Source organism: Moschus berezovskii, chromosome 10 (genome assembly GCF_049115385.1).
Source record: "Moschus berezovskii isolate FMDL1 chromosome 10, NW_MosBer_1.0, whole genome shotgun sequence".
NCBI lineage: Eukaryota > Metazoa > Chordata > Mammalia > Artiodactyla > Moschidae > Moschus > Moschus berezovskii.
The window spans coordinates 44,718,162-44,731,976 of record NC_142469.1 but is presented as its reverse complement, the minus strand read 5'-3'; the positions used below and the strand labels follow the sequence as shown (position 1 = coordinate 44,731,976).

Here is a 13,815-nt window from a genome sequence, read left to right as displayed (position 1 = left end):
CGGCGCGGCCCGAAGTTCGACTCCTCCGCCCGGACTAGGGCCACCCCTGGGGAGGTGGCGCCAGCCGGGACCGCAGGCTCTGGAGGCGCCAGGCCGGGGCAGGGTGCCGAGTTCCCGGGGCTCCGCTGAGAAGCCGAGCGGTAGCGAGACCGCTGCTCGGGAGCCGCCACAATGGAGCTGGAACTGGAACCCTGTGGGGCCGGGGCCCCGGCTGCCGGGCAGCGGCTTCTCCAGGCAGAGGCCCCGGCGGAGAATGAGCCGGAGGCAGTGGTGGGCTCCCGGCGGAGCGGCCGGGCAGACAGCATGCTGCGCTGGTTCATCACCGTCCTGCTGTGTGCCGCCTTCCTGGGGCTGGTGAGAGCCGGGGCTGGAACCCTCCCAAACCGAGACGAGGGCAGATGTTCTGCAGAGAACGCGGCCTTCTGAGCTCGTGTCTCCGCCGCTTGCAGACTCTGTGACCTTGGGCTCATCCATCTGCCCGAGCCTCAGTTTTGCAATCTGTAAAATGGGCACAATTACGATTTCCGAGAAATATTGTCAAAGTGTAAAATAGATTTTCGTAATATATAATGTTATCCACTTCCAGCAAACCTTTCTACCTCTCCTCTGTGGGGTCAGGGGTATGCAAGAGGGGTCGCCAGGTCTATAGCCGCGCACCCTCCCGTCTCCTGCGCTCACCCAACCTCCAAATTATTGCGCAAAGGTGTTTTATTGGGTTCTCGTCTTCGTTTGACTGAATTGACCCCTCATTTTTGCAAATGGGGAAATAGACCCAGACAGTAAGAGTGACTTTTTCAGACCACACAGCTGGTTAAGTGGTTGAGCCAGGAATAAGATTTCCTAGTCTGCCTACAATCTTATGTAAAACAAAATTTCTGATCCTTGAATGTTTTTCCTAGAAGAAAGTGCAGGGTTAGTTTAGCCTTTTGCCAAACGTCTTGGCCGTCGTTTTCTGGAATAAACTTGCCTTAGTCATTTGTCCTAAATATTGGGGTCTTGGGGAGTTGGGAGGGTGAGTTCTCTGAGCTGTCCCTTCTGGCCACTTAGTGTCTTTCCCTGAGGCACAGTTGATTCTTAGAGTATTTGTATTTGAAGAAAAGTCAAGGCAAACGCCGTGCCTCGTCCTGTTAAATGCGTTGCGGGTGGGACTAATTTGGTTACAGCTGGGGCACGGCCTTCCCTTCCTGTATTAGTCGCTAGCTCTGTACCTGTGCTTGCGTCTGGGGAGGGGCTTCATCCAAGCGTTTAGGGCAGAGTCGTGCAATTAGAATCAATTATTCTTGAAATGTAGACCGATTGGAAACATTTTTTTTTTAAGTTTCCAACGAATTTCCTGTGAAAGCCAAATGCATCCCTTAATTTTTGCTAAAATTACATGTCTTTGAGTAAAATTTTATTTTTAAATCCGTTGCATACAGGTGTATGTAATATTGTCTAAGAAAGCCTTACAGACTACATCTCAGGCTTTGGTTTTCTTTGAAGGAAAATGTAGATTGAGAAACGTTCAAATTGTTTCTCTCTTGCATGTTTTATACGTAAAATTTTAAAGAAGGACCCTATGTGCATTCAGAAGTGCTGTTTTAACAGCATCAAAAATAGGATACTATTTTGATGGCTTGAAAACTTAAATTTTTAGCATCACAATTCTTGTGTTATTTGTGCATGCAGTGTGTTTAAGACTACTTAAAACTTTCAAAAACTTTTTTTAATGTTACATTTTACTGTTAATAGAAATACTGTAGTCTTTTTCTGGTATTCAGAAAGGAAACAGAATTGCATTGCAACAAAAAGCTAAAATAATTAATTTTTTAAAATTTTAATTTGAGAGTTGTCAGAATGAGGAAAACCGTAGGGTTTGGCACATCAGAAATAGTCTGTAGTGCTATTACTAGATTAATTATGAATTTAACTGTGGGACTTAATCTCCTACCGTCCATTCAAGTCCCCTCCTCCCTTTTTAATACTGAAAAAAGCTACCACATACATAGACAGTATTTTAATGATTGTAAATAAAAACTTCTGTCTTTTTGAATTTTAGGGAATGAGTGTTGCTATACTGGGACCGACGTTTCAAGACTTGGCAACGAATGTGAACCGCAACATCAGCAGTCTTTCTCTGATTTTTGTGGGCCGTGCCTTTGGCTACCTGGGTGGCTCTGTGATTGGTGGAGTTCTTTTCGACAGTATGAATCATTTTCTCCTTTTGGGTAAGTAAACGGCAGTTTCAGCTTCTTTGAGATTTTCAAGGAATTTACAGCTTGTTTTTAAACATGAAACATACTGGCTTGCAGAATGGTTGACAGCTTAAAAGTAGTGTTTAGGCATCCTCACTGGAAGCCAGGTTTCTCTGTTGCCTGCTTTCATCTTGGCAGTTGCTTGGAATCTGGGCTGGATGCCTCTGGAAATTTAGATCAGTCCTAGGGTGTTAGTGATCCTTAGCCCTCCTGACCTTCACTGTAGTGGTCTAGATACCACTGCTGGATCACATGCCAGTTGTTTAAAGAGCTCTGTTTGTCAGTGTTTAGGGCAGATCTTCTGGGGCCATAGATGAGAAGAAACTCCTCAGACCTGCTCAGACTGGACACTGGGCTGAGAACAAAGGTGGGAGGGGATGGTGGGTGAAATGATGAATGCTAAATTTTTGTCCCAGCTGCTCCTTGTGAATGATCAATCCAGGCCTCTCCACCTCACTCTCAAAATAGATAGCAAAGCTTTTAACTTACTCTATTTTGGATAAATTGACATGTTTAGAGAAAATCTGGATTAATGTGACAAAACTGCTTTGGAAGTAAGGAGATAATTACTCTTGTTGATGAATGAGTAAATCATTCCTCTGATTTCCATAGTGGGTTGAAAGAATGTATTTCTTACATTTCCCTCCCTAGTCTTCAAACAAATCTGTTTGTGCTGTGTGCTCAGTTGATCAGTTGTGTCTGACTCTATGTGCTTATCATGGATTGTAGCCTGCCAGGCTCCTCTCTCCATAGAATTTTCTTGGCAAGAATACTGGAGTGGGGTGCCATTTCCTACTCCAGGGGATGTTCCTGATCCATGGATTGAACCCGTGTCTCTTGTGTCTCCTGCATTGGCAGGCAGATTCTTTACCACTAGTGCCACTGTTTAATGCATTTCTACTACGAACTACTGTAGTAATTGCGTTTTTTACCTTTATGTAAAAACCTCTTAAGGTTGTTAAAAATAATTTTTGAGCTATCTGTTTTGCTGTAAAATTTTGCCTTGTGGTATAATGTATGTTTGGATTATTAGCAGTACTAGAAGTGTACTTATGTTAGAATAGCTTAAACTGTATAGTTCATAAAGATCATAGAAGAGGAACCTTTACTCCTTATTACTCAATTTTAATTTGACCTGTTTTGCATTTTTGAGAGTTTTTATGATGTTGACTTGATCCATAACCCTTTGCCATAAATAGTGTTTTTCATAGCTGACTTTGACCTTTCTTCTCAGGGGTGTCAATGTTCGCTACCACGGTTGGTCTTTATCTTGTTCCATTTTGTAAGACCGCGGTGTTACTCATCGTCATGATGTCCACCTTCGGTGTTTCAATTGGCATTCTGGATACAGGTTAGTGAGCCCTTCATTATCATCTCTGGGAGGAGCATCTTTCTACTAGAAAAAGAACAGATGATATTAAATTGTCACTTGCACTGTCCCCTAAAATGACACTGACCTACTATATTTTTCATGGGGTCTCCCAGTCTGTTGATTTACAGTATCCGAAGAGGAGAGGGGCCCGGCTGTGGGCGATTACAGTGCAGACGAGCAGGCTTTCAGTCGGGCTAGGTCTTTATCGTTGTAATGTGGCAGGAGTTGATGAATTAACAGATGAAACCAAGTTTGGAACCATTATATGGCTGAGGAAACAGAGGCAGCTCTCCAATTTAAAATGCACTCTGCCTTTTGAACTAAGAGAAACCTGTGTTGTGTATTATTTCCTTTTTCTTTTTCTCTCAAAAGTTTCTGCTCTCATGTATCTTTATTTTTTAAAATGTACTAAATAATGTATGTGACATTCGTTCACCCCTAAAGCCAACTTTCTCCACCTCTTCCTTGGTATTTGATAGGTTGGAGAAATATTTTTTACTTTGGGCTTAATTTGGTTGTGAAATTACAGGATAGAATTGTCTGTTTATGTGCAAATATATTAGAAAGAAAAAAAATACTTGATGCTTCTCGTCTTCACCCTGTAGATACATAGACAGTATGACTGCAGATGTTAAAAGGTACACGTGTTTCTTGTAATGGGCAGAATCCTGTCATGGTCAGGTTTCTGAATATGTGTTTTGCATCTGCTGTATACATAAATAATTTTCCTCAAGTGACCACTGATTTCCAGTATAGAAAAATTTGGTCATTTGGCTACTATCTGATGATAATACATATTTAAAATATTTAGAAGTAAGTAAATATAGATATCCTTCCCTACCCCCACCCCTCCTGTGCCTGGTATTATTGTTGTTCAGTTTCTGAGCTGTGTCCACCTCTTTGTGACCCCGTGGATTGCAGCACACCAGGCTCCTCTGACCTCCACTGTCTCCCAGAGTTTGCTCAAATTCATGTCCATTGAGTTGGTGATGCTATCTAACCATCTCCTCCTCTGCCGCACTTTTCTCCTTTTGCCTTCAGTCTTTCCCAGCATCAGAGTCTTTTCTGATGAGTTGGCTGTTCACATCAGATGGCCAAAGTATTCAAGCCTGGTGTTGGAACTGTATTATAAAAAGCCTTGGGCTAATGTACTTGGCTCTAGGAGACAGTGCTTTACTAGATTATAGAGTTCCATTTGTGAGTGTGCGAGGTTCCAGTGCTGAGAGTTCCCTGCTAGTGTTGGTGAGTTAGAGTTCCTTAATCATAGAATTGACTTAGTTGCCACAGTTGATAACTTAGAATATTATAATGCTTGTGCCATGTAAAATATTTCTTTCTGATAGTAATGAACTTTTTTCTTTTTTGCCAAGTTACTATAATTAAATCATTCTCCATCTTTCATTGATAGGTGGTAACGTCCTAATCTTGGCTATTTGGGGGGACAAAGGAGCCCCACACATGCAGGCCTTACACTTCAGTTTTGCCCTAGGTGCCTTTTTGGCTCCACTGCTGGCTAAATTGGCATTGGGCACGATGGTGTCTGCTGAAAACCGCACAGAGGCTGACTTTAACCAATCTGCCTTCAACCAGTCATCTGAAGCTGACTCAGAAACTCTATTTGGAATACCTGACGATATGAATTTACTGTGGGCTTATGCTGTTATTGGTGCTTATATTTTTGTAGTTGCCCTCTTTTTTTTTGCTCTGTTTTTAAAGAAAAGCTCAAAGCAGGAAAAAACAAGAGCATCTGCTCAGAGGTTTCGAAGAGCCAAATACCACAACGCCCTTCTCTGTCTCCTTTTCCTGTTCTTCTTTTTTTATGTTGGAGCTGAGGTAACATATGGCTCTTACGTTTTCTCATTTGCAACCACCCATGCTGGCATGAAAGAAAGTGAAGCGGCTGGGTTGAACTCCATCTTCTGGGGAACCTTTGCAGCCTGCAGGGGCATGGCAATCTTTTTTGCTACATGTTTACAACCTGGAACCATGATTGTGTTGAGCAACATTGGCAGCCTGACTTCATCTTTATTTCTGGTGCTTTTCAACAAGAGCCCAGTTTGTCTCTGGATAGCAACTTCAGTGTATGGGGCCTCAATGGCAACCACGTTCCCCAGTGGAGTGTCTTGGATTGAGCAGTACACGACCATTCATGGGAAAGCTGCAGCATTTTTTGTAGTCGGTGCCGCCTTGGGAGAAATGGCTATTCCTGCAGTAATTGGAATTCTTCAAGGCAAATACCCTGATTTGCCGGTAGTTTTGTACACCTCTTTGGTGTCATCAATAGCCACTGCTATTTTATTTCCTGTGCTGTACAAATTAGCCACCTTGCCGCTTGATCGTCAGCGAAAAGAACGCAGGAAAAGTGAGGACCAGAAAGCTCTGCTTTCCAGCTCTGGGCTCAATGACTATGAGGAAGAGAATGAAGAAGATGATGCGGAAAAATGGAATGAAATGGACTTTGAAGTGATTGAAATGAATGATACGATGAGGGATTCTGTAATAGAGACATCTAGAAATATTTTGATGGAGCCTACAGCTGAAGTCCGCAACCATTCCTACTCAAATGTGTTAATGTTTGAATCCTCTCCAGTTAATAATGGCAACTCCCCTGTGAATTACCTTGCAAGAAACCAGGACAAAAGGGACTAATGCTTTGAGAGGATGGATTATTTACTGACTCCTCAAATAATCACCAGTTCTAAGGAGGCCAGTCAGAGCAAAGTATAACATTTGCAACAAGCTTTGAGGATCAAAATTTCTAGGTCCGAGTATAGCAAATGCTAAAAAGTTTTGAAATGTTCCGTAATCCCCAGAGCCTTTTATAAAGAACCAATGATCTCATACAGCAGGATCCTGTTGTGAGGCTAGTGTTTGGTGGCATGTGGCTGATTAGTTAATATGTTATGGCCTTCACCACTCCTCAGAACATGCAGAGAAGGCATTTGTTTTTGAGAAGTTGGGTGTGCCATTCGGATAAAGCAAAACTGTTTAGTAGTTGAATCGGTTAGCCAAGCAAATTATCTGTCATCAGTATTCTGCCAGGGAAGTTGAGAATCGTTTCATAAAAAGACATCTTTGAAAATGGACAGGGATTTCTATTAATTGTTTCACTCTGTAGTGTTGGATCAAAAAATGGTAATTAGTGATATTTTTAGATTTTTATGCAGAGAGCACAGAACAGGTCCTAGAGACCTGGCTTCAAACCTCCACCGCTGCTTCCTAGTCTGGCCCTGTACTCAGTCATCTGACTTACGTAGGCCTTGTTTATCTCCTCTCCTGGTCTGGGTCTCTAATGAAAGATGACTTTCAAATGGGAATCCCTCATTTTTACAATTTGTGCAAGATGTCTGTCAGAAATGAACATAAGTGACACTCCATTCGTCATTTCAAATGAGAAGTGAAAAAAAATGAATAGCTTTAAGAATGTGCTACTGATTATGAATAACGTCAATTTAAGAGACTCAGTATTTAATACTTTATTTGAATAATTCTGAGGAATACATTTTTAGCACTGTATGTCATTGATTCTGAGATGCACCTTTTTTTCACATTTTTAACATCTCTGAAATCAAAGTATGTGTTAAACCCAGTGATCATTTAATGTGACAAAATTGAGCTTTTCCCATGTACCTCTGTAAAGTGACGCTGTGTTCGCAGTCAGCATGGTAGCATCAGTGAGTACACTGATCAACTCAGTGCTGCAGACTACTAGTTTTATAGACGTTTTAAGAAGAGAAGTTATTTTCATATGCTCATTTTCTCTGTTCACACAGGATTTGGAGATGCCTTGTTGCCGTTTTTAAAGCTGTTTCAGAGTTACTATGTTAGTAGTAGGGCTGTGAACAGGGTCTCTTGTGGTCCTTTGCTTACCTCAGTGACAATCTGCTCCTTATTGAGTCTAGTTGGTAGTCACGTTGTAAGCACTACAAATTAGACTGCTAAAATTTAATTTACCATGAGACACAGTCTTTTCCAGTGACTGGCATACCTGTGTCAGGCCTCTGGACCTCCTCTTTCCTGGGTTTGAAATATCTGGGAAATCAAAGTAATGATTTGAAAGGGGCTGGGGGGCCTAAGAGGGGTTGTGAGCATGGCAAATCTGGTATCCTGTGATAAATGACTGGCATCGATGACAGATTTTGTTCACTTCTAAGCACATTTTGTGCTGAATAATACCTAATTTCTACTTGGTTGCAGTATGTCTACTTTTTAACTAATTTCTGTAAATTTGCCTTTGTTTTTTCGTAAGTGGAAAATAGTACCTTTCTTGACCATTATTGGTTCATTTTAGCAATCTGACAGTTTTGGAGAGGGCTGGTGGAGAAATTAACAGTGAAAAGCGTATTCTTCTTGCTGTCTCTATTCTGTCCTTTTCTCTTAGCTCAAACTTGGAGACTAGGTCTGTTCCACTTGCTGCCCTTTCTCAGGTTGTTGGAATGTAGGCAGTAGCAACTATTTGGCATTTAGGTGGCTTGCCAGAATAGGGATTCAGCCTGTGGCATCTACATTTAAAGGGTAAAAGTGCAACTCAGGGAAAGAAGGTAATAAGAACATGGTAGAAAACTTGGAAATCCACAAAACCAAAATGTGAATGGCCATATGAGATTACAGGGATTGTTAAAGTTTGATAATGTATTTCCATATTGGAAAGATAAGACAGTACAATTCCAGGAATTAGCCTTCATCCTAATAATCAGTTCTTAGTTAAGTAAGTGTCTGCAGATACTCAAGTAACCAATACCGAAGTTTTCTATTTCTGATTAACGAATTATTGTATCACAAATTTAATAGCTTAGAACAACAGACTTTTTATTTCTTTAACCTCACAGTTTTCTCAAGTCAGGAATTTGGGCATGACTTCACTGGGTTGGTTCTCTGCTCAGGATCTCATGGGCTGCAGTCAGGCTGTTGGAAGAGCTGTGCTTTGTAGAGCTTGGGCTTCCCTTCTACGCCGTGTGGTGTTTGACAGTAATTCAGTTCCTTGCGGTAGTAGACTGAGATCTCCTTGTTTTTTTTTTTTCTCTGGTTGTCAGCAGGCACCTATCTGGATTGCTAGGACCTCCCATGTGGCCCTCTCATAGATCCTTTTGAAGCATGGCAGCTTATTTCTTCAAAGCCAACAGGAGAATCTCACTTGTGCCAGCTAAGCTGGGGTTTTTAATGATACCGTGTAATCATGGGAGTGACATCCTGTCCCCTTTGCCAGATTTTGTAGACTACTAGAATGAAGTCTCAGAGTCTGTCCAAACTCTAGGGAAGAGGCTAGTATGTGGATGTATCTGATCATTGGGGGTCACCTTAGGGTGTGTCTGCTATACTCAAGTGTCTGCAAAACTCAAGGGAGCCAGAAAGCTTTAGCTGGGGAAAAATCCTTCAGCAGTCACCAAAAGTTATAATAGATACAACCCATTGAATGTTCTAGTGCAGGAATGGAAAACTCCCTATAGACTAGGCCAATAAACCTAACTCAGAATTAGGCTTTTTCCCTTGAGATTTTATTTTGTGCTCTTTTCCACTGTACTTTTTTTAACCTGTTCAAATGCAGCTTAATATGAGGGAAATTAGTAAGTTTCAGTCTAATTGTATTTTCATAGTACAAGAAGGCTTTGAGATCATTTTTCAATCCCTGTTATTTTTTAAAGAAAAATCGTTTTTAAAAATCATTTTTAAATTATATATGAAGGTATAAAAAAGGTCATGGTGGAAGATTAGCGAAGTACCTAAAATTTTTAAGGGACAAATGTAAGTAATCATAATCCTGAATACCTAGAAAGTTCTTACATTTCTAATCAGCTTAGTTTCCCAAGACAAGGATAAAGGGGTAAAAAAGATTTCCTTCTTCCAGATAAAGTATCAGAAACAACTTGAATTTTATGTCTAGATCATATTGATACTGCATTTGGTGGACTGGTTTTTAGTTTGAATAGTTGTAATTTATTAAGAACAAAAATATGAGTATCAACACACTTCTGAAAAATGTGAGACCCAGATTCCATGTAAAATAATTTTGTTTCAAGGAGATAATGAATAATTAGGATAGTTTTCTCATAACCAGAACTTTTATTATAGCCATGTAGCATTAAATCCTGCCACTTAAAAATTTTTACTAAAATAGAGCTTAAAATTCTTAGTGAAAGTAGATATATTCTTCTGGGGTCCCTTGTGTTTGTTAGGTGCCCTTGTTCATAATATGTGTCCGTAATGTTTTGTTGTGAGTGTGTGTGTGTTTGTATGTGGAGCCCACAGATGCTGTGTGTGTCTGATTCTTTCTGATTGTATGGGGATGCAGCGAGGTAGAGGTGATAGGGAAGGGGTACAGAAAAGCTTACTGTGTGATTTCAAAGTTTGTTACAATTGTTCTTTTAATTGAAATTTTTATGAAGGTTATTGTCGATTTACATGTAGTTGTGTGCAGTGTTTTTTTCAGACTTGCTGAGTGAAGAGTACTTGCTCAATCTGGAAAGATAGAGAAATAGACTGGTGCTTCTCACACTTTAATGTGCATTAGAATTGCTTCTTAAAGTGCAGATTCTAATTTAGCTGGATTGGGTTAGGGACTGAGATTGCCCGACCACACTTTGGGTAGCAAGGTCTGCTTTTTGGGAATGTTAAATTCTTTGCTGCTACTTTTGGGAATTTCATTTGTTTTCTTTTAGCTTTTCTAAATCTGACCCTAAATCTCTGGGAGTCTATAGTCCCCATGAAACCCCCTCCGTTTATTTACACTATTCTAAGACTGAGTTCTCTTCAGTCCTCTCCATTTGCTGCATTAGCTGTTGAATATTTGTTTCACATGTTATCGAATGCCTCCTGTTTGGTAGTTTCTGTGGGAAATGTGCACTGGTGAAAAGATCAGAAATTTCCTGCCTTCGTGGAACTTACCTCTCATACAGTACTGTCTAGTATCTGCGTGGGCCGGTGGCTGCCGTATGTAGATAGCACAGGTCCAGTGGGAGAAACAAGTCATCACACAGGATATTTCCAGGAAGACGCTATTTCCTGTTGTTCTAGAGATTAATTAACTACCAACTGGGGTCAGAAGGTTACGATAGATACCTTGTCAAATGGTGTAATATAAATTACGGCTTTTAAGAAAGACCTGGTGATCTAAAAGAGAAGGTTTGGTTTCCTTGGGTATAAAAGAAGCAAACCAAAGCTAGTGACTTGGTTGTCAGAAGGAATATTTAAACTCTTTGCTTTAATGCACTTTGGCCAGTTGGCACTTGAGCTTGGTTGAACTTGAGTTGGATTTTTTATTTAGGTTTAAATAGTTTCATATTTAATGATTTAAAACTGTATAGCACTGAATTTTTACAATCAAAAAGAATTGTTCTTTATTTTCCAACATTTCCCTGTGGTAATTATGTCTTCTCTTGTCCTGTGTTTCTGCCCTTTTTATTTCTTCAACAACAACAAGGAGGATCCCTTAGGTTCTTGCACTGTGACAATCGATCTTATTATTGTCTCCTGTTTTCCTTTTGACTTATATTTTTAATTGCAGAATGCCTGTTTCTGATCTCTAAATTATTGCAGCTTGTCTTTGATGCATTTGGTAATGTTAGTTAATGGATGGCCTGGAGAAATGTTTTGAAGTTGTAAGATGACATGAGTAGCTTAAGGGGTTGGGCTTTCTAGCTTCTGAACAATTTGTTGAGATTAATAAGGTGCGTGCTTTTTTTTTTTTTAAATCCTTTTTAGTTGTGATAAAATACGCATAACAAAATTTATCGTTTTAACCACTTTTAAGTGTACAGTTCAGTGGCATTAAGGGCATTCTCATTATTGTGCTATGGTCATTGCCATCATCTGCAGAACATTTTTTATCTTGCAAACCTGAAACTCTCAAGCCATTGAACAGTAATTCGCCAGTTCCACCCTCCTTTCAGCTCCTGGCAGTCATCATTCTACTTTCTGTCTCTGAGTGTTTGACCGCTCTTAAGTACCTCATATAAGTGGATGCAAGCAGTATTTGTCCTTTTATGACCAGGTTATTTTATTTAGTGTAACATCCTCAAGGTCCATCTTGTTGCAAAATGTGTCAGAATTTCCTTTGTAAAAATAAACAATACTCTGTTGTATGCATATTTTGTTTACCCATTTATATGGTGATGGATACGTGCTTTGCTTCCACCTTTTGGCAGTTATAAATAATGCTGCTATGAACATTGATGTACAAATACCTGCTTTTTTCATATTTAAATATTGAAGTATAGTTGATTTTACAATGTTGTGTTTCAAGTGTACAGCATAGTGATTCAGTTGTGTGTATATTATATAAATCTGATATATATAAATATATACGTGTGTCTGTGTTCTTTTTAGACTTTTTCACTTATAGATTATTATGAAATGTTGAGTATAGTTCCCTGTGCTGTACAGTAAGTCCTCGAGTCTCTGCTTTTAACTCTTTTAGGTATATCCCCATAAGTGAAATTGATGAATCATTCAGGAAATGGCAACCCACTCCAGTGTTCTTGCCTGGAGAATCCCAGGGAAGGGGGAGCCTGGTGGGCTTCCGTCTATGGGGTCACACAGAGTCGGACACGACTGAAGTGACTTAGCAGCAGCAGCATGAACATTCTAATTTTAATTTTGAGGGGTGCTTTATTTTTATTATTCTGCTTAGATATTATTTTAATCCGCTAGGAAGAGGGAAGCAGTATCACTTCAAACTCTCGGCAGGCTTTTGGTGCATTATAATTAGCTTAGTATCACCCACACCCCGAGTAAATGAACTTAAATGTCAGGAATCTACCTCACAGTTTTGTTATTTCTGCTTCCCATCTTTGTTCGGTCACTAAGCTTATGCTGAGAGCTTACTTTGTGTTAGGCACTGTAGAAGTGAAGTGAAGTCGCTCAGTCGTGTCTGACTTTCTGCAACCCCATGGACTGTAGCCCACCAGGCTCCTCCGTCCATGGGATTCTCCAGGCAAGAGTACTGGAGTGGGCTGCCATTTAACTCAGTATTAATGAAATTTCCTCTCCTGTCCTTGGAGTACCAAGTATCATTGTCATGTATTTTTGAATTTTGATCCCTGTTTTCTGCTAAATGGCTGGTCTCGTGTCATGTTCTCCTTTGTTTGGAAACACGGAGACTCCCCCTGGCCACCTTGGAAGGGATAGTGTGTGGTCAGGGAACCATGGGCTGGAATGGACCCGGTGCTGGGGCCAGGCTGCTCTCTGCCTGTTTCTCAAAGCAGCTCTGACTGTCGGTGGAACTTCTCCCTGTTCCTCTTCCCTTAGGCTCATCCTCTGTATATCTGTAGTCCAAATCCCAGAGGCAACCTGTCTGACTGACTTGAGTAGCTGCTCTTGTCCTTACTGGGCAGAGCCAGGCCTCAGGAGCTGTCAGCCAGTCCGTTAATTGGCCTCTCTTGGATCACCGCCTGCTGCTCCCATCCAGAGAGTGGCCATCTTGACACTACTGTCCCTATTGCTCTGATACAGGAGCTGTTCCAACCAAAAAGGAAGTTCCCCAGTCTGCTCTGTACTGGGGTAGTGCTGAATTTATTGAATATTTGCTAGCAGATGTCCGAATGATACAAATTGTCAGGCTCTAGGGAGATGGTCTGGTTCATGCTTTGAATCCAAATTGGACAAACAGTCATGTCCAATAGTAGATAATTTTGCAGAAGCTTATCACACAAATTGGTAGTGAACTGTATGATTTCCGTCAAGGACAAAAGCTCTCTCTTAATAGGGAAGCTTGTGTACTTAAGAGAGAGAAAAGAAGATTCCCAGTTTGCAAGAGATCTTATTAAAGCTCTAATCTCTGTGAACCAGAAAAATTTCCAAGTCTAAGCATTTTAGTTATTTAGCCAGTATCTACTGAGCATTTGGGCTGCCCAGGTGGCGCTAGTGATGATAAACCTGCCTGCCAGTGCAGGAGATGTAAGAGATGCAGCTTAGATCCCTGGATCAGGAAGGTCCCCTGGAGGAGGGCACGGCAACCCATTCTAGTATTCTTGCCTGGAGAATCCCTTGGATAGAGGAGCCTGGTGGGCTGTGGTCCATAGGGTCACAAAGAGTCAGACAGGACTGAAGCGACTGAGCACGCACGCACTGAGCATTTACTGTGCTCAGTAATCTGCTGTGGGAATATAGCAGAGGACAAGCCAGGTGAGATCTTTACTGGCTTCGAGCTTATGCTTTACTATTTCAAGTAAGATCTGCTATGACAATCTTTGATAGCTGAAGCATCAATAAAGC

The 13,815-nt window shown here is 40.9% G+C and overlaps 1 protein-coding gene across 1 annotated transcript; it reads left to right on the top strand.

The window, feature by feature from the left end:
* The first annotated feature begins 28 nt into the window (after nt 1–28).
* On the top strand, nt 29–11,902 carry SLC60A2 (solute carrier family 60 member 2). The gene is made up of 4 exons (XM_055433170.2): nt 29–354; nt 2,039–2,207; nt 3,469–3,585; nt 5,015–11,902. Exons 1-4 carry the CDS (start codon nt 172–174, stop codon nt 6,253–6,255), a joined length of 1,710 nt encoding a protein of 569 aa, XP_055289145.2. The 5' UTR covers nt 29–171; the 3' UTR covers nt 6,256–11,902.
* Nucleotides 11,903–13,815: the final 1,913 nt, after the last annotated feature.